The sequence below is a fragment of the Plasmodium berghei genome (assembly GCF_900002375.2).
Source record: "Plasmodium berghei ANKA genome assembly, chromosome: 7".
Taxonomy (NCBI): Eukaryota; Apicomplexa; class Aconoidasida; order Haemosporida; family Plasmodiidae; genus Plasmodium; species Plasmodium berghei.
The window spans coordinates 376,480-398,459 of NC_036165.2; the positions used below are offsets into that span (position 1 = coordinate 376,480).

At 21.1% G+C, this 21,980-nt stretch overlaps 6 protein-coding genes across 6 annotated transcripts; 2 read left to right on the plus strand and 4 right to left on the minus strand.

The window, feature by feature from the left end:
• Window positions 1-174: 174 nt before the first annotated feature.
• Window positions 175-2,257, minus strand: PBANKA_0709800 (conserved Plasmodium protein, unknown function; the record flags this gene model as incomplete). Its single annotated transcript, XM_034564003.1, has 5 exons — window positions 175-255; window positions 399-523; window positions 688-758; window positions 880-982; window positions 1,102-2,257. 5 exons carry the CDS (start codon window positions 2,255-2,257, stop codon window positions 175-177), a joined length of 1,536 nt encoding a protein of 511 aa, XP_034420843.1.
• Window positions 2,258-5,212: 2,955 nt separating this feature from the next.
• Window positions 5,213-9,060, plus strand: PBANKA_0709900 (conserved Plasmodium protein, unknown function; the record flags this gene model as incomplete). The annotated part of the gene is made up of 3 exons (XM_034564004.1): window positions 5,213-5,771; window positions 5,851-7,824; window positions 7,901-9,060. 3 exons carry the CDS (start codon window positions 5,213-5,215, stop codon window positions 9,058-9,060), a joined length of 3,693 nt encoding a protein of 1,230 aa, XP_034420844.1.
• Window positions 9,061-9,413: 353 nt separating this feature from the next.
• PBANKA_0710000 (conserved Plasmodium protein, unknown function) lies at window positions 9,414-11,558 on the plus strand (the record flags this gene model as incomplete). Its single annotated transcript, XM_034564005.1, has 1 exon — window positions 9,414-11,558. One exon carries the CDS (start codon window positions 9,414-9,416, stop codon window positions 11,556-11,558), a length of 2,145 nt encoding a protein of 714 aa, XP_034420845.1.
• A 471-nt stretch (window positions 11,559-12,029) lies between these two features.
• PBANKA_0710100 (2-oxoglutarate dehydrogenase E1 component, putative) lies at window positions 12,030-15,293 on the minus strand (the record flags this gene model as incomplete). Its single annotated transcript, XM_034564006.1, has 2 exons — window positions 12,030-14,982; window positions 15,130-15,293. 2 exons carry the CDS (start codon window positions 15,291-15,293, stop codon window positions 12,030-12,032), a joined length of 3,117 nt encoding a protein of 1,038 aa, XP_034420846.1.
• Window positions 15,294-16,460: 1,167 nt separating this feature from the next.
• On the minus strand, window positions 16,461-18,076 carry PBANKA_0710200 (conserved protein, unknown function; the record flags this gene model as incomplete). Its single annotated transcript, XM_034564007.1, has 3 exons — window positions 16,461-16,941; window positions 17,054-17,468; window positions 17,608-18,076. The coding sequence occupies 3 exons, from the start codon at window positions 18,074-18,076 to the stop codon at window positions 16,461-16,463; spliced, it is 1,365 nt and encodes a 454-aa protein (XP_034420847.1).
• A 1,093-nt stretch (window positions 18,077-19,169) lies between these two features.
• PBANKA_0710300 (protein transport protein YIF1, putative) lies at window positions 19,170-21,287 on the minus strand (the record flags this gene model as incomplete). The annotated part of the gene is made up of 1 exon (XM_034564009.1): window positions 19,170-21,287. One exon carries the CDS (start codon window positions 21,285-21,287, stop codon window positions 19,170-19,172), a length of 2,118 nt encoding a protein of 705 aa, XP_034420848.1.
• Between the last annotated feature and the right edge of the window lie 693 nt (window positions 21,288-21,980).

Sequence of the window (21,980 nt, forward strand, 5' to 3'; positions counted from 1 at the left end):
ATTCCATTCAAAAAAGAAAACAATTTTAGAAAAAAATTGCATATCATAAAATTATGTGTAGCGTCATTATTATCGCTATTATTATTTCATTTTTTAACAATTTAACGATATCGATATTTTAAAATATGAAAAATAATGATATCTTTTATACTTCCTTCCATACAATTGTTATTGTCAATTCTGTTTTAATTCGTAAAATGTTTTTGCTAAATACTTTCCTCTGTCTTTAGCAAACATTGCAAATGTGAGTTGCTCCTAAGAAGTTAAATGCAATATAAAAAATATGATGAATATTATAAAACAAGGAAAAGTAATCAAATTAATGTCCATATACATGTATATATTCAAAATGTGAAAACTAAATAAATATTTTATTTTCCATTAAACTAATTCCTAACCCTTAATATTTCTTTGCTTGAAACATGTAATGTTTTTATATTTTTGGTAAACTTCTTTTTCATAATTCCACTTAATAAAAAGAACACTACCAATGTGGCATTTATCAAAATATATGAGTTTTCCCCTATGTATAAAAAAAAATTAAATAATAATAGAGTAATGATAAATAAAATATGAATAAATGTTAATAATTTCAAAATAATGAACGTTAATTTTATATATTTCACTTTGAATAAATAATAATCATCATATAACTTTTTTCATATGAGCTAACTATATTATACTTACAACTATTGAGAACTGATCCTGTGTTTATGACATAATTTTTGTAGAAGTTACTATTAGAGATATCCAAATAGCTGTAAATAAAATAAATAATATATATAACAAAATAAATGAAAAAAAAATAAAATATTTTTATATTCATGTAAAACAATTATAGTAAACTCATCAAATACATTTAGTCATTATTTGTTATACTTGACAATAATATTCTTGTAATAATTGTGGACAGAAAGTTGAGTAAAGAGGAAAAAAAGGAATAGGGTTAATACAATAAATTGTATTATTGTGTGCTTTATTCCTAGAAAAATAATAAACAAATAAATAATGAATTAGCTAGCCAAATATGCTAAAAATTATGAACAAGTTAGGCAAATTTGAAAAACTGATTTAAGTGTATGTGAAATTTGATAAAATTACTTTCTCTTTTTAAGGTTGATTTGTGAGCACTTCTTTCCCCATCTGTCTTAAGAATATCCAAAATTTTGTTAATAATACAATCACAATCACTAATTAAGCAATATAAATCTTTTTCCAATTTTTTAAAAAATAATTTTTTTATTTCATAAATAATATCATTAATTCTGTTTACAATACATAGATTATCATTGCTCTGTGAATTTTCAAATAAATATCTTCCATTTCTTGCACCATATATATAAATAGGTAATAGATCAATATTAGAACGAATATTAATTTTACTAGCCAAACATTGGGTAGTTTGACATAATAATTTTATTCTGTCTTGTTCATATTTTATTTCATCAATTTTTGAGAAAATAAAAAGTATTTTTTCCATATGTTTTTCATATATTTCTTTAATAATTAAAAGTAAACGATTACTTAATGATTTTCCTGATGAATCAAAAAATACTAAAATAATGTCGACGTAATCAGATAGATCATATATAATACTATTAATATCATAATCGACTTTATTCATTATATCTTTTAAACCTGGTGTGTCAATAAAATCGATATTTTTTATTTCTGGATTTTTGCATACATACATTTTTGTACATAAATTATTTTTAAAATTTCGATTTCTGCTTGATATTTGTTTTAAAAAATCAAATGTTTTTATTGTAATATCACCATTAAATTCAGATATATAATTTCCACTTGTTATAAGTGTAAAATGATTTGTTTCAAATTCATAACCTGTCTTTTGAATATTTTCTTGTAAAAACCAATTTATAAATGTACTTTTTCCTGATGACGAATTACCTATAATTAATACTCGCACTTTTTTTGATATAGTTTTATTAACATTTAAAAATAATCCTTTAGCCACATTTTTTATATTTAATTTATCAAAACCTTTATTATTCATAACAATATTCCCATTGTATAATTCTTTTATTTCACTTATAATGTCATCATAAATGTTCAATCTTTCATTCATATTATCACATATTTTTCTATCAAAATTTTCTTTTGGGTCATTAAAATTATCCTTATTATTACCAATTTCTGAATGGTCAGAATATTCTGTTAATTTCTCATTTCGACACATAGGATCTTTACTCTTATAGTGCTCTGAGTTTATAGTAGTTTCACTTGGCATGCTCTGCATTTTAACACTCACAATGATTGTACAACTGTAAATATAATTATAAATATGTAACAAGTACAAGTGGAACAGCTATTTAATAATTTTATATATTGTCTATATATATGTGTGTAAATACTAAATTATTAGCAAATATTTATATATATATATATATCCGGATATAAAAAAAATATAAATATACAAATAACACGAGTAGATTCAATTTCAATGTAAATATATACTAGTGTAATATGCAATAATCTGTATATATGAAAATAATTGCATATATATTGTTTTACTTTATAATATTTTATAAAAGCTTATATCACTTAAGCAACAAAATTTATCTGTAACATATTCATATTTGTACAGCCAAACATTTGTGAATTACCTCATGAAATAAACGTATAAATAATATAAAAATTGTAATAAAATAATTAAAATTAAATATATAATGAAGAAAAAATTGAGTAATACATTATGTATTTTTTTTATAAATATCATGATTAACTATTTTTTTTGTTACAAAGGAAGCTATAATAGAAAATAATGAAATGTATATTATTAAAAAAAATAAAAATTAATAAAACCAATTTGGGAAATACAATGTTATATAATCGCGAAAACAGGGGGAAAGGGGGTAAAAATGCAAATGGAAAGAAAAATAAGAAATAAAGGAAATGAGAAATGGAAATAAAACAATTAAAAAGACGAAAAAGAGGGATAAATATAAAAAAATGGGAGAAAGTAATAATAATAAAAAAATAATAATAAAATTAATGTTATTGAAAATACAAAATAAAAATGAAATTAAAAAGAATAGTAATGAGACAATTGTGTATACTCAGATATTGAATATTTACACATTTTTCTTAAAAAAAATTCAATTTTTAATAAAATAAAAATATATAGAGAAAAATATATTGAATAATTAATGTATTACTAAAGGATACATATTTGCAACCTTATTCTTTTGTAAAAATATATAATTATAATATGCATATATGAATAATATTATTGTTTTATGCAAATACCACCAACTTTTATCATTTTAACATATAATTATGTCTAAGACATGAATAAAAATTATTAAGTTTATATATGTGTGTAAAAAAATATTTACAATTTTCCTTCGTTTTCCAAATAACTCAAGTTTCAAAATTAAGATTTTGTTACGTGCGTACAAACTCGCTATTTTTGCCTAATACAAGTTACAATTTTGAAAAAAATCAAATACAAAATAGAAAATAAAAATATACAAAATGAAAATACAAAATATACAAAATGATTGCATACCTTTTGAATGGGAAACGAATGCAAATTCTGCTTCGATTATTTGTAACATTTTCATGACTTCTTAAATATATAACTTTTATTTTTTTTGTACATTTATTGCAATGTCATATTTAGAAAAGCTCTTTAATTCAGTGTGCAAAGTTTAAAATTGTTTATAACACTATTCTTCAAATTATACAACACATATATTTCTCTTAATTTAGTATATACTTTTTCATAAAATATAAAAAAAAAAAATTGCAAGTAAAAGATATATATTGTGTGTATATGTACATGAATGGGATTAATAATTTAGTTATTTATTTCAATACAAAGCATAAAATGTAAAAATTTTAAGTACAAATATAATGTGCATATATATAATATGCTTATAGATTTCTCTTAAAAATAAAACTTTTTTTTTAAGTTATAAAAATACAACCAAATAAAAAATTATATATTCTTAGTATTTATAGAAAAAAAAAACAATATCTTAAGGTTTATTTAGGAGCAAATAAATTATATATATATTTGATTAATATCATTCAAGCCCTATTTAATATTTAACAATTTTAACATTCATTAAATGACATAGTTAATTGTTGTTTATTTATAAGGGAAAAAAAAATAAAAAATAAATAAGCATATGATTGTACCCCTTATAACCCTAAGAATAGTTTATTATATAAAATTAATATTGTGTTTATCAACTTTTTATAATTTTTTTAATTCTCTAATTTTTTAAATATGTATATAAAATGTTGCACACATACAACCTTTGATATAAACAGAGGAAGAACACCTTTAAGTTAAAAAAAAAATGTTGTAAAATTTGGCATTTTAAGTTCGACATTTTAAACTTGTGATTTTTAAAATGCTTTATCTCCATTTTAATTAAAGCCCAAAAAATGAACGACAAAGTAACCAGTTTACTACATAACATTGTAGAAAATATTATGATTTTATTAGTTTGTTAAATTTTAGTTTTTATATTATTTTTTACATTTAAAAATATAAACATTTTGTTAATCTTATGTAGGAAAAATAAAATTTATAGTAGTATAACAACATTTTCGTGTGTTTCTTTTTATAAGCAAATTTTCAATAATCCATATATAATAAAATTAATTATGGAACATATAGTTATTCCCATTTTTTTGTTATTTATTTAAAATTCTCATATTTTTTATTTAAAAATTGTTTGAACAGAAAGTAGTAACCATCAAATTCAGCAAGTGTGTGTTACCAAATACGATTTTTACAATTTTACAAAAAGAAAAAAAAAATTATAAATATGTTTATTTATATTACTGTATATTCTTCAAAATATTTTATAATATCTTTGTCGTTAAGTTGTGTAATATTTTATTATATTATTTTTTTTTCTATAATAAAATAAAATTTTCAAAAAAAAAAATTAGATTAGCATTATGATTTCCTTAGAATATGTGAAAAGAGAGCAACGGGAAAGATATTATAACCATATGTTCCGAAAAAAAAAATAATATATATATATTATTTTTGTTATTTTTTTTCATATTTATTTATAAATATATATTATTTTTGTTATTTTTTTCACTAAAATATAAACTTTAAAACGTTTAGAAAGTGCAACGTAAATTGTTTAAGGATATGTTATAAGATATTATATCAAATAAGATGAAAAATAAGTGTAAATGAAATACCTATAAATATAAAATAAAAATGACAAATATCACATATAGAATTAAAGGTAGTTTTATTTATAATGATGAATTGAAAGTTATTTGTATGAAAATTGTTATTTTATCAAAAAACTTGTATAAATATCGAAAAATATATATAAAATATGCTAAAAATGTGGAATTAGAACAATCAAAAAAAGATATAATAAATATAAATATAGACAAATCTCGAAAAACTTTTAACAATAAAAATAACAAAGATATTTCAAACTTAAGTTTTTATAATTTGATTAGGCAATATGATGAATTGATTAACAATTTAGTAAATTTATATAATAATCATATTGATATATATATTGAATTTTTATATATACTTATAATAAATAGTAACCTTTTTAATTATTTTCTTTATATTTGCACATTTTATAGTGGAAATGAATATGATTCATTCCTTTCCCTTATTCACAAACATTTTATAATATTAATTAAATATTATTACTATTCTAACTATTATATTTATTATAATTATTTATACACAAAATTTAAGGATATATATGATGTTCCTCTCCCTGGTCCATCGTCTGATAGCCCTAAAAAAGGTAAAAAAGCAAAAAAATAAAAAAAAAAAGCAAAAAATAAAAAAATAAAACAAACTAATAACGAACAACTTCGCTATAGGAACGCACAACGCAACTGGATCGGCCTCAGACGGGGATTTCTTTTACGAAAACTCAAATGAAAGTGATGAAAAATTAAATTATGAAAAAAAATGCAATGATACTATCGATTTATATATGAGTTTGAGTTCAGAAAATAGTTTTTCAAATATAAAAAACAATGATCCTAAAAAAATTGATATTAAGATATGCCCCAATCCCATAAAAAATAAAGACATAGATAAACATTATTTATTTAAAATAAATAAAAAATATTTCAACAAAAAAAAATATTTTAAATTAAAAAAAATGATGTTAATGTTTGAAAAATTAACTAGCGAACATTTATATATATTGTTGTATTTTTCTTTATCTATTTTACCTACTATTTTTCACACATATCTAACCCTAAAATTTTCAAAAAACAATAAACATGTTCAAATTAATTCATATTTGATATATATATTAAGACAGATAAAATGTGAAATAACAAATACATTAAAATTAAAAACAAAAAAAAAATATTTTAACAAATTTACAAACTCAAACGATAATTTATTATATACTTTTAAAAGTGAAAATGACCACAAAAAAATTATTTCCGATTTTGTTAAATATCCCATTAATAATACAAACAAATTTAAATCAAATATTCAAAATAATCATGAAAAATATTCAGATTGTTTTTTGAAGGAAAAGAAGAAATCGAATAAAATTCTGTGGAGTTGTATAAATAACATTAATGTCAATACTCAAATTGAACAAATTAATAAATTCACAAAAAATGAAAAATGTGAAAATTATATTTCTAGAATAAAAAATAAAATGAAAATGTTACATACCTTCGAACATCAGGCAGATCTGATGATTCTACAAAATGGAAATAAAGAACAAAGTAAACAAAATGGAAATAAAGAACAAAGTAAACAAAATGGAAATAAAGAACAAAGTAAACAAAATGGAAATAAAGAACAAAGTAAACAAAATGGAAATAAAGAACAAAGTAAACAAAATGGAAATAAAGAACAAAGTAAAATAGTAAATGGGACAGATATTGAAAATGGAGAAAAAGATAAATCTATGATAATGTTAGAACAGTTATTAAAAGATAATATGAAAATAAATTATATATATAAGCATATAAAAAAAAAAAAATATATATATAATTATAAAGGATTTGAAAATATTATTAAAAGCGTAAGTATAATAATACAATATAATATATATTCTTTTTTTATTAACCAAATTGGAATATCAAATTGTGTTGGAAAAAACAATTCGATAATAAGTAATTATAACATTTATTGTGAAAATAAAAATAATAATTATAATAATTGTCATATTTCACAAATGGGTTATGAAATTTATGAAAATAACAACTATATTATTGTGCCTGAGGTAAAAAAAGACAATGCTTTAATACATAATGAATATATAAAAAAAAAAATTAAAAAAAATAAAATATATACATACAAAATGCTAAACAATAAAATCGAAGCATTGATAAATACTAAAGAATTTATGGAAAATATAAAAAAAGAAAAACAAAATAAAAAAAAAGGAAATAAATATGAAAAAGATAAAAAAAATAAATTAGACTTTTTTTATATAGGAGCAGAAAATAATAACGATTGTAAAATAATAAATAATCAAAATAATATATATGATGATATATCTAAATATTTTAAAAAAAAAACAAATACAGATATTTTGGAATCAGATATAGATTCATATAAAAATAGTAGTTCTAGTGAAAATTTAATTTTTTATGACAATTCAAAAGAATATTTTTATAAAAATAAATTAAACATAGATTATTTTACTTATTTTATTACAACCTCATTTTATATATTTATACATTTTCATAATGTTTATTTTTCTTCGACTTTTTTTAACATATTTATTACATTTTCTATTAAATTAGCTTATAAATATACACACAAATCACATAACACAAATTATATTTCTCCTTTTCTTCCCCTCTGGATTGAATTTGGTAATTCACAAACCAACCACTAAATATCCACTAATTAATCACTAACTAATCACTAACTAATCACTTTACTTCATAGGAAAACAACCCAAGAAAACCAAACTTAACAATAAAAGATTTTATAGAAATATAAAGAAAGATGAAGTGATATTGGAAAATGTTCCCCTCGTTAAAATTCCAATGAATAGATTTTTACAAAAATATCAAAATATAAAAAAAAAATGGCATAAATTTGGATATTGGAAAAATGATGATTATTTTACAAATAAAAAATCGTTATCAAACACATTCGAAATAATTGTAAATACATTTTTAGATTTATGTATATCCCTATGTAGTATAGACTTTAAATGTATAAATATCAAACATAATTTTTTAAATAAAAAATATATTTTAAATAATATATATTACTACAATAAAATTATTAGCAAAGGTTATGATGAAATAGAGTTGTATAATCATGATTTGCAAAATTATAACAATTTATTAAATGGATATCTTTTATATTTTTCTGAATTAAAAAAAAGTGAATTATTTAAAAATACATTTATTAATAATAAACAAATTCGAAAGAAAACAAATGAAAATGTCAGTAAAGAAAAATTAAACAATTGTAAATTAAAAGAAAGTGACAAACTATATCAAATACCTTATTTAGAAAGATATCATATTAATATGGATAAAGAAAATAAAACAATTAAAAAATTTATAGAAAAAGAATTTGTTTATGATCAAACATATAACGATAATGAACAAGATATATATTCTAGCAATTGTGATGTTTCATTAAGTAATTATAGTGACAAAAGCTTACTTTTTTTAAAAAAGTGTAAAAATAAAATAAATAAAAGAATATATATCGATGAAAATAATATTATAAATTTATTAATGAATATTGGATGTTTATTTATGAATAATATTAAATATAATTCTCGATTTGTTTTTAAAATTTTAGACAAAATGAAAAAAAATATGGAAATTTCAAAAAATAAAGATAAATTCTTTAACTATATGCAAACCGTTTTTTTTTCTGTTTATAATAATAACAATGTTGAAAAAAAAAAAAAAAAAAAAAATTCACCATTTTTAAACATATATAATCAATACCTTTTATCGTTTTTTTTTTTTTTTAAAATACATTATATATTTTTTTTAATTAAGCTTAAATCCGAAAAAGAACTTTATATACGTGCATATTGGCTTCTATATGCTGTATATAATATTACTCAAGAATTTTAAACGAAAAAATGTCACTATTTTTGCATAGCATTATATATTCTTTTTTTTTTTTAATATCTGTTAACTTTTTATTTAACCCCGTTTAATTCGAATATTTTTCACCGCACTTTCAACATATTTCACTTCAATTTTTTTCATTTTTTTTCATCTATTTTTATTGGCACTTTCCATTCTGTGGCAAATGTCACGCCTTGAAAATAATTTAAAAAATGACGAAATAAAAACGAACGAACAGAATAAAAACCATGTACATAAAAATGCCGGGAAAAATAACGTATAGTAAAATAGAAAAGGGTTTTATGTATGTCATTTCATAAATGTGAATATATGATATAGTTCGGGAAAATAAAAATATGGTGTATTTGATTGTTTGGTTCATATTTTCACTTATTTTTTTGGAGCATAAAATAAAATGCAAAAATAGATTTAGTGTGTATACATACATAAATTCTATATCTAATATAAAACATGAAAATAGAAAAAAAATAAAATTAAAAAATAATGAAAGTAATCGAAATATCTATTTAAATCCGAATTCTGAAAATTGTGATAATAACAAAGGATATGAAATAAAAAATTTCAAACCAGAAAATATAAAAGTTAATAAAAATTTAAATATAAATATTTTTAAAAATAAACAAAATGATTCAAATATATATAATGAGGGAATGTGTATATATAATATATTGAAAAATATTGAAATTAAAGATGTTAAAAAGGTTCCATCATATGATCCAGAACTAACAAATATAAAAATTGAAAATAATACAAATAAACTAATTAATGAAAATGATAAAAATAATAAATATTTAGAAAATTCATTAATATATAGTGATCGAAATTACAATATACCAAATGTTTTAAATTATTATCCTGACGATATGTTCATTTTTAATTTTGATGGTGTTATAAATATGAATAAACAAGAAAAACTTATTGTTGGATTTATAACATTTATCAAAATTTTTAAATGCCAATTTTTATTTAATAATAAACAAATTTCAAATCTCCCTTTATATAAATTTATGACAATTGATAAACCATATCTTTTTAATGATTCTGTTAAAAAAAATAAGACAAATTTTAATGAAGAAAATGACTTATTTATATTATTGAAACTTATTCCTAAATTTTTTTATACACGTTTATTATATATTTTTAAATATATAAAACGAAATGAAGATATAGTAATTGCTATTAAATATATATACGATAATATAAATGATATATGTACAAAATATAACTATGATATTAATCAACTTATTCACATTAGTAAGTTATCAAATACTATTGATAATAAAATTCAAAAATTTATGAAAAATAAATCAAATTATAGAAATCCACAAACTAAAGAATACACACAATCAAATGAAGGAAAAGATGATGAATATTTGGCATATCAAATTGCTAAAGACCTCACAAAAAATACATTTAACCCAAATAAAATTGTAAAATATAAAAGAATAGAAAATCTTAGTAATATTTTTCCAAGTTTTAGAGTTGAATTTGAAAACTTTTATATAAACAATAAATATTTAGAATTATATAAAAAATATAACATAAAATATGAGCAAATTTCTATTGAATTTAATAAAATAAGAAATTTATTAATTAATAATGAAAATAAAGCATATATAAATTTATTAAAATATAAATATCCAATTAATAATTTAAATGAACAAGATAAAAAATATCATGAAACTTGGAATATAACTACTATAGATATAATAAATAATAATATTAATGTATATAATAAACCTATTTATATTATTTCGACTATTGAAAATGATGATTTCATAAAATATACATTAAAACAATTTGGAGTTAACATAAAAGATGAACATAATAATAACTTGTTACGTATATATGGAAAAAATAATCTAAATGAAAATGAAAAACAAAATGATAGTAGCTTAATGTTATTGAAAAAATTGGGAAACTATATTAAACCGACATATACGCAAAATTATTATATTCAAAACAATGAAAATGACAATAAAGAAGAATTAATTGATTATATTTATGATCCATATAATATAGACATTAACTATTATAAATATTTTCAAAAAACTGGAAAAAAAAATTATTATTTAAATAAAAATTCAGACTATAATAATATTCTTAAAAATAAATGTGACTTAGTTTATAAAATAATAAAAAAATATCATACTAATAATATGATACACATAATTGATGATAAATATGAGGATTTAAATGCGTTAAACAATGACAACAGATTTAATAAAAAAGTTAAATTATATTTTTGTGAATGGGGATACAATACTTATAACGATAAATTAAAGTCTATTCTTAATGACAAAATAAAAACATTTTCCGAAACCTTTAAACTCATTTTTTTATGTTGCACATATCAAAACTCACCACGAAGAAAACATACCCATGGGAAGGGAATTCCCCTTGATTTTTATTCAAAATTTATGCACAAATATTGTTTAAAAAATAATTTAATAACAGAACATCCTATCGAAGACTTGTAGAGGGATAACCCATCCTTTGCACACACACATATATATGTTTATTTTTTTTTTTTTTTTTATTTGTTTACGTCATTTTAATATAATTTTGTCAATACACTCATAATAATAAACGCAGTAAATGATAGGGATGTAAAGCTTCAAATAAAATTAACACCTCGTATATACTGCGTTTACAACATTTGATTGAATATCAACTTTATAAAAAATGAATATGTACATGACTCATTGTGGTAATTATAAAACATTGCAATTATTTTTTCGTTATAAAAAGAAACCTCAATAGGGTTGAGAGAAGTTACACAAATATTTATGCGATGTATGTTATTTATCTGGCTGTCAAAGATAAAATAAAAAAATGTACAGGAAATAAAAAATGTACAGAAAATAATAGCGAATAGCGATAAATTGCGAAAATGACCAAACCAATTTACACTATTGGCTAGCTAAACTTTTTTTTTTCTGAACAAATTTTTATAGTGAGTTGATATATTTCTGAGCGTGCATATGATGTTTCTTATTCAAGTCAAAAGCATCCACTAAAAATTCATCTAATTGATACAAATGTAAATTTAAATCCCCAGCTGATTGAGCAGCATAAACATCTCGGCCTGAATAATTAACCTCAGATATTTCTATATTCCATGATTTGTCATCATTTTTTAATTGCTTAATAGCTGCTTCAATACGCTTTGAAACATAAAACCATGGACCCATATTCATATGCTCTTCTTGTACCCATATAACATCTCTTAAATTAGGATAATTTTTTAAGTCGTTCATAAAACTTTTAAATGGAAATGGTGATAATTGCTCAATTCTGGCTATAGCAATATTTTGTATATTATTTGTATCTCTATAATTTAATAAATCATAATAAACTTGTCCTGAACATAAAATAATTCTTTTTATTTCATTTTTTGGTTTTAATTTATGTTCAAATTCTTCTGCCAAATATGGTAAAAATTCAGTTGAGGTTAAAAAATTATTTATATTATCAAACGCCATTCTCATTTTTAACATTTTTTTGGGAGTTATAACAATAAGTGGTTTACGAAATGATCGATGCATTTGTCTTCTTAATGCATGAAATAAATTTGAAGGTTTTGTGCAATTTATAACTTGCATATTATGTTGTTGTATAATTTTTTTATCTTTATCGACTGAATATGTAGCTATATCTTCCCTATCATCACATAATTGCAAAAACCGTTCAATACGAGCAGATGAATGCTCAGGTCCTTGCCCATCATAACCATGAGGTAACAACATAACAACTCCAGATTGTTTATTCCATTTTGTTTCTCCAGATGCAATATAATTATCTATCATAACTTGAGCACCATTTGCAAAATCACCAAACTGTGCTTCCCAAACAACTAGTGCGTCTGGATGTTCATAACTATATCCAATTTCATATCCTAAACAAGCGTATTCTGACAATAATGAATTATTAACTTCTATTGTATGTGGTGTTTTTAACGAATCAAATATGTTATATTCTTCATAAGTAATTTGATCATGTAATACTGCATGCCTGTGCGAAAAGGTTCCTCTTTGTGAATCCTGACCAGATATACGAGCATGAAATCCATCAGAAAGTAATGTTGCATATGCTAATAATTCTGCCATTCCAAAATCTATATTATTTCCTGTTTCTAAACTTGCTATACGGGTTTTAAATAATTTTGTAATTATTGGATGAGGATTGAAATTTTCTTTTATAGTAAATATTTTTTTTCCTAAATTTATTAAAACATCTTTTTCAACTCCAGTTTTTCTAGATGGTGAAAATTTTTGTGGGTTAACCATATGTTCCCATTGGGGAAGATATTTTTTATCCATTATTTTTGGTTCAAAATTTTTTGATTGTTCATATACTTGTTCATAATAATCATATATTTTTTTTTTATTTTCTTCAAACTCTTTTAATGTTATTACATTTTCATCTATTAATTTTTTACTATAAATATCAAGAACAGATTTATGTCTGGCTATTATATCATATAATAATGGGTTTGTAAATTTAGGCATATCTAATTCATTATGTCCAAACTTTCTATATCCTACTAAATCGATTATTGTATCAATATTAAATTTATTTCTTATATCTAATGCTAATCCAAATACGTATGTTACTGCTTCTGGATCATCTGCATTTACATGTATAATTGGAATATCTATACATTTTCCTATATCTGTACAATATTTTCCTGATCTTGCATCTACTGGATATGTTGTGAATCCAATTTGATTATTTACGACTATATGTATAGTTCCACCAACACTATAACTTGGTAATTTAGACATTTGAAATGTTTCATATGCAATTCCTTGCCCAGCTATAGATGCATCACCATGTATAATTATAGGTAACACTTTTTTTTTTTCTTTATCATTACAATAGTATTGTTGAGCTCTGGCCTGTCCCATTAAAATGGGATCAACAGATTCTAAATGTGAAGAATTATCAACTATACCCAAATGTATATATCTATTACTTTCTTCGTCATAATGATCAATTTCAACACCTAAATGATATTTTACATCACCAGTATTACCCCATACATTATCACTAAATCCAGTTTTTCCTCGAAATTCAGACATCATTTGCTCTAAAGGTTTATGCAATACATTAAATAATACATTTAATCTACCTCTATGGGACATACCCATCAATACACTATCAATATTTAATTTACATGCTCTTTTAACTAATTCTTTCATACCTGTTATTAATGTTTCACATCCATCCACACCAAATCTTTTGGTCGTAGCAAACTTTGCAGCCATGTAATTTTCAAATATAAATGCACGTGCAGTAAATTCTAAAATTTCTTTTTTTTCTTTATTACTAAAATTATATGTTTTATCACTTTCTATTCTTTTTATTATATAATTTACAATATTTTCATCAGTTATATGCATATATTCAAATCCGATTGTTTGACAATATGTTTCTTCTAATTTATTTATTAAACATTCAAGTGTGCATGTTTTTTTTCCATAACTAGAAAATCCTGTAATTGATGGCAAATCAAATGAAAATTCTTTTTTTAAATCTTCTTCACTGAAACCAAAATTTTTATAAGTCATTTTTTTTTCATTATTATTTCCATTATTAATACTTGTATATGGTACTATATTTGGTAAGGGCAATGGATTTGTTTGTGCATATAAATGACCATTTTTTTGGTACCATCTGATTAGCTGTACTATTCTAGCTATATCATATATATTTCCTGTTTTCCCTTTTTCTATCATTTCTTCATTTACATATGTAATTCTAAGATTATTATGCTTTTCACCATATTCTCTATCACGATTTTTGTATATTACCCTACTATTTTCATCTATTAAACTATTATTTGGCATTCCATTGCATATATTCGTGAAATATCGGTCCCATGATTTGTCTAGTGTATTTCTGAGCAAGTCAGATAAAAAATGGTAATAGAAGAAAATATATGTACAAATCATAAAAAATATTAAAAAATATGAACAATTTAGGTTAATAATGCAAAAAAAAGTATATTCCTCATTAACACGTACATAATTTTTTTTTTTAAATTACCGATCACTTTTCCATAGTCGATAAACACTTTCCAAGTATGAAGCCATACTTGGGTTAAATTCCTCATTGTATAATACACTACTTGTATGTATGTATTTCTTTATATTATTTCCATTCTTTCTACTTGTTTGCATTAAGTTGTTTTGATATAATATTTTTTTCATCTTTAGCCTTTTTTAAAACGTGCAATCTATAACTCAATCTCACCAAATATATGCACAAAAATAAATATATTATGTATGAGCATACGCACACACATACGCTTTCAAACAAATAGTTTAATAAGGCTAAAATATAAAATACATAATTGGGTCAATAACTATTTTATCGTTAAATACTACAAAACATATATTTGCATGTTATTGTATACTTTTTTTCATATGTTGGTAAATGTGAAAAAAAAAAGGGAAAAATATATTATATATAAAATAGTGCAAAATAAAACGAATGTTAATAATTATGTAAGTAATTATGCAATTGTGTATTACTTTTTTCCCACTATTTTATGGGAGAAAATTATTTCATATGTTTATTATTTAGTATAATTACTAACCAAATAGAAAAACAATCGCGTATATATATAAATATAATTGTATAACTAAACGGGGTATATTACATAAAAAAAAAAAATTAGAATTTTTTGTTTTTCGTATAATAATTATGGAAGCAAATTGATATAAAAAAAATAATAAAAATAACTAAACAAATGAACAAATAACGAAAACATAAGCTTGTTTTTTTGTGATTACGTGGCGTGCTATTTATGAATATACGCGTCATCCTTTTTTTCAATTTTATATTTTGTAACAGAATATTTAAAAGGTATAGTATAAAAAAATATAGTATATTATAGTAACAAAAAAAAAAAAAATATATATATATATATATGCACGTATATATGTTCAATCCATATTTGTATGTATATATATACCCACAAATAAAAGTGATAGCTCGTCATGGGATTATACTTGTCTTATCTTTTTTTTCAAATGTTAAATATTTCCCCAAAGTTTAAAACAAATGTATAAAAGATATATGCCTATCAGCCACGTGCTATTTATAAATAATAATATAGATAAATAATTTATACACACAAAATATATATATATGTATACAAGTGTGTGGTTCATTTATAAAAAATGATTATTGACAGCAAACTAGCTATTTTATAATATAATCATAGCGCATATGGTTATATATCCTTTTTTTTTTCTTAATGTTAGGGTAATAATTTAAAAATATTTTACTTAAAAAAAAGAAATGTAAATATATTTTGATTCAATTATAACAATATTTAATAAATTAAGTTTCGTATTTTGTTTCCCACTTTATCAGTCTACGTTATCTCCATCCCAAAAAAATATTTTTTTCCATTTTGTTAATAACATCATCTTTAAAAATAAATGAAAAACCGTAGAAAAATGAAATAATCGTATAGTGTTATAATGTGGAATTAATTTCAATTTTTTGCAGCGAACTGAGGCAGATTGTAACTGAGAACATCTAACACATTGGGGATATAATCTTTGTTTTGTATCATATAATTTAAATAATTTTAAAAAAAATAAAAGAATTTTTTTTTTTTTGTAATATTCAATTATATCTTTAACAACTTGTATTGGTGGTTGATGATCCCCAATGAATTTATCATAACAAACTGCTCCACATGTATGACATCCAGTTTCTTTACAATAATTGCGCAATATATCTATTTCTTTTTTTGTAGCATATGTCATATCTTTTTCAATGCTCTTTCTTGGATTTGAATAAACTCCTGGCATTTTCACATCGCTTGGTGAAAATTTGTTATAACTAAAAAAAAAAAAAAAAATAATGAAATAAAAAAAAAAAAAATAAAAAAATAATGAAATAAAAAAAAACGAAGCATACAGATGTGTATGGAAAAATTCGGCAAAGAACTCACCTTCCATTAAACAGCTTGAAGAAGAGGTTTGTTAAAACAAAGTAGCGTAAATAGTTAAAGGTAAATAAACTTAATTTATTAAATTTTGTTATGACAAGTTTTTTTGCACACTGATACATAATTTCGTAACTATTTTTCAAATATTTATTTACAAAATAATCGCCATTATTATATAATATAGTTTTAATTAATTGGGCTTCATATTTATTAAATAATAGTCTTAATAATAATAATTGTATAACTTCGCTTAACACATTAATGTAATAATTCACTAAATTTAACTGAAAAAACCCAATTATTCTTGAAACGTACTTCGTTCCACTAATATACAAAATACGTGATTGTGTTTTTTGAGAAATAATATTAAAATAGTGAAATAAACAAAAGGATGTGAATAATTGTAGAAGGTACATGGCTACAAATGAATAAAAGAAATAACGAATAGAATGAATAAAAGAAATAACGAATAGAATGAATAAAAGAAATAACGAATAGAATGGATAAAAGAAATAACGAATAGAATGAATAAAAGAATTGAGTATAATATGACTTACTTATAAATCGAAAAAGGAGGGTTTTAAAAAAATTAAAAAAATTAAAAAAAATACTATGCCGATTATATGTCTTATTCATTAACATCATTCCATTAAAAAAAATATCACATTTGTCTTCAATTATATTTTTAATATATTTAAGTGATGATATATCGAATTTATATTTTGCTTTTACTAAAATATACTTCTTAATTATTTTTGGATATTGGTGGATAAAGTGTAAAATTTTTGATTTATTTAATTTTGAATAATTAACATTTTCGAAAGCTTTACAACTTTTATATATTAAATTAACTTCATTTGTATAAAAGCAATCATGACATAATCTTTTCCTTATATTTTTTCCATTATTAAATAATACATTTAATGGGACATTATAATGTTCATTATTCTTAAATCTTGATTTTACAAAAAATAAATTTACAAAAAATAATAAAAGAAAAAATATGATCGAGGTTACAATTCTCATTTTAACAAAACAAATGACATACAATTTTAGTGTCCATGTGTGTATTCTTTTTGTATTTAATTATCCTATACTTTCTTTATTTTGACGAATTATTTCAACTCAAACTAATGGTAAATCAAAGTAATATCAAATAAAAGTAATATCAAATAAAAGTAATGACAAATAAAAGTAAGACAAATAAAAGTAATGACAAATAAAAGCATTTCATTTATTTATCCGATTTTTTTTTTCAAAATTTATTTTCTCTTTGCGTTATGTCTATTTTATGAGTGCATAAAAGATAGAAAATTAATTAAACATCAAAACAATTAAAAATAATATTAAATCCAAATTTCGAGTATGCCAAGGAGCAAAGAAAAAATTATTCCTTAATTATGAAGCATGTAAAGTATGCAAAATATGATTATACAAAATTTTAAATCACGAATAATGAAATGAAATTAAAAAGTGAATAACGAACTATAGGTTTTATAAAAAAAAATATATATAAATAAAAAAAGGAGAAAAATACTAAAATGTGTTAGACAAAATTTATTTACACCCAATGAATATGCATAATATTTTTAGTGTATTTGGAAAATAAAAAAGAAAATATATAACTTTTTTTACTAAATGGGAATAATTTTTATTTTTAAGTCAGGGCTTACAGTATATATATTTTTAAAGGGTCTATGTAAATAGCCCAAATAAATAATCAATATATAATTAAAATGGAAATTATCAAACTTACCATATAATAAATATGTTTAGAAAAAAATTAACACTTAAAATAATTGCTATTTCTTCAAATAAAAAAAACATATATATATATATATATATATTATTATTTGTTTTATTAGCTTAGTTAAAATAATGTTTTAACCATTTAATTTCAAATATACACATGTAAATAGTTTTTTTAATAAAATAAAATTATGGAATAACTCATTGAATATATATAACAAATAAAGGAATTAAAAAAAAAAAAAAAAAAAAAATTAAATATAATTAGTAATTTAAGTATACATAAAAAAAAAGAAAGTATAATCACAGAAATACTTTTAATATATCCCCAATTTGTTTTGTTCGGTCGATTTTATTCTGGTTGTTTTTATTAGTTAAAATATGGGGTAAGCAACCAACACAAAAAAAATTGAGAAAGTGAAAAAACAAAGATCATCAAATTTATTCTTTTAATATTATATTTATTTGATAAATTTGAATTATCATGAACATATAAATGAATAGATTTAAATAATTGAATCATTTGAATGGATACTGTGATGTAATAATAAAGTTGTGTTAATCTGTACATAGCATTGCTATTTAAAAATAAAATTAAACTATATGGACTGAATTGAAAAGAGGAATTATTATTTAAATTTTTGAAAACTTGTGAATTATGTCTTTTGTCAAACTCGCGATTCTTCAAATTATCATCAATACTCCCAAAAGCTGATGTATACATAAAATATAAAAAATAATAAAAAATTTTTGTAATTATTAATGCACACATTATAACAAACTTATAAGAAATAAACGATAAAATATGTAAAAATGGCAAATTAATATCTCTGCACATTAATAAAAATAAAAATTTTACTATAGTTGTTTCAAAAAATAATAATATAAATATATAAGATGAAGCATTAAATAAATTATCAGGATTAAATATAAAATTATTTTTTTGAGCAGTTACAGTTAATGTATATAATAAAATATAAGTGATAATAGACATTAAAGGAATGTATAGATCTGCTTGAAATATACCAATGTTATTATTATAATTAATATAATTTAAGTTATTATTCATTTTATTATCTATTTCAGTATTTTCTTTTTTATCATTATAAAAAATATTTCCATTATTTTTATTATTTTCAAATTGTATATTATTTATATTGCTGTTCATATTTATATTATCACTGTTAGGATTATATGTATTGTAATTTCCGTTAAAAATAAAAGATGAATTATAATTTTTATTTTGCATATTTGTTTCCATTTTTTTTTTTAAATGAGTATACACATAATATGTTCGAGATTCAAATAATGCTTTCTGTATATATATATAAGGAATAATTATAAATAATATTTTGCTAAGTACATATGAATGTGTGACATTAAAATAATCTCGTAGTATTGATAATTTATTTCTGATAAAACTTGAATTATTTATTTCAATTTTTTTTTCTAATTCATTCATAACCATATTTGTAACTCCCCTTTTTACCAAATTATTTAATTCACTATTTGTTTCTGTATTTTTTGCTAACGTTTCAAAAATATTATGAACAATTCCTTTATCATTCCCACTATTGTTTGTATTATTATTTTCTTGCCCCATAATTTCCATACCTTTACTTAAAAATAAATTTGCTTTTTTTAAAAAACTGTTACCTATATTATTGTTTGTTTGGAAACCATTTGTTGTATTATTGTTTAACATATTTCCATTTATCACATCGTTAAATTGATGCATATTATTATTAACAAATTTTAATCGATCATTCACAAAATCATTATTTTCTTTGACACTCATTTCGGGATTCACCAATTTGTTATTAACCATGTTCATTGCATTTGGCACGTTTGGAACGTTTGTGAAATTCTGAACATATCCAACATTTCGATTATTGGAAAAACCATGCATAGTTTTTACATCGTTAACATGGCTAGCCATAGTGACATTTTTATTATGGCTGTATATTGGATAGTTATCAATTTCCATTATATTATTTTTATTTTCAAAACTTTTATCACTATAATTATTAGGCCTATTTATTACATTACCATCTTTGTTATTTAAAATATTTATACCACTCGAATTTGTATCATTGTTAAACATATAATTTTGTTTTTTTCCTAAAATGGGGTGAGTATTGACGTAATTCGAAGAAATCACCTGACTGTTCATATTATTATTAACATTGTTAAGGCTATTATTGCTATAATTATCATTTGGATTTATATTGTAGTTATTTATAAAGCTGGTAGCATTATCTTGCACATTCTGATTATTATTTCCAATGTTATAATTATTAATATCATTATTCATATAATTTATATGAGATATATTACCAGGGTTTAATTTATTATTTCTTTGATATATTTGATTATTTTTGTTATAATCTTTATTATTCATTTGGTTATACTCTCTTAAATGAGTAGCATTGTTTCCTTTTCTTCGATCATGAATATTAAATTCTCCATAAGTTTGATTCCGATTCATTATTTATTAACATACATATGAAAAAAATTAAATTATATAAATGTTATATTAAGGATAGAATTTTATTCCTACATTTGTATTTCCACACTTGCATAGTAAATATTCATATATATATAGAAATATTTGCTTATGTAAAAATACAGTATCATTTAGTTATATAGTATATGGATTTTTTTTTTATTTATATTGCATAATGTATTTAAGTATTTGCCAATCTTTGAAATTCTAATATGAAAAATTAATAAAGTAAAATATCAGTGTTAGCGAAACATATATTATTATTAATATATAAAATATATATTTTTTAACACTATAATATTTTTAAAAAATAATGAAATAAATTGGCAAACGTTTATATATATAAATTATATGCGTGATTATGCATATATAAATATTATATACACGCTATTTATAATTAATAATATATGCATAACTGAATATTTAAATGAAAAAAATTATGCAAAATAAATTAAGTGAAAAACAATAAATAAATAAATAAAATAAAATGGTAAACAAAAGCGAATAAAATAAAATGAAAATACCATTAAACTACCATTGAATATAAATACTATATGGCATGTAAAAGTCACAAAATATAAAAATTTGTAAATTGGATATTTTGTAAATCTGCTATTTAACCCCCTATAAAGGGGAAGAATGCCAATATATATATTGATAAAAGTTTTAAATACG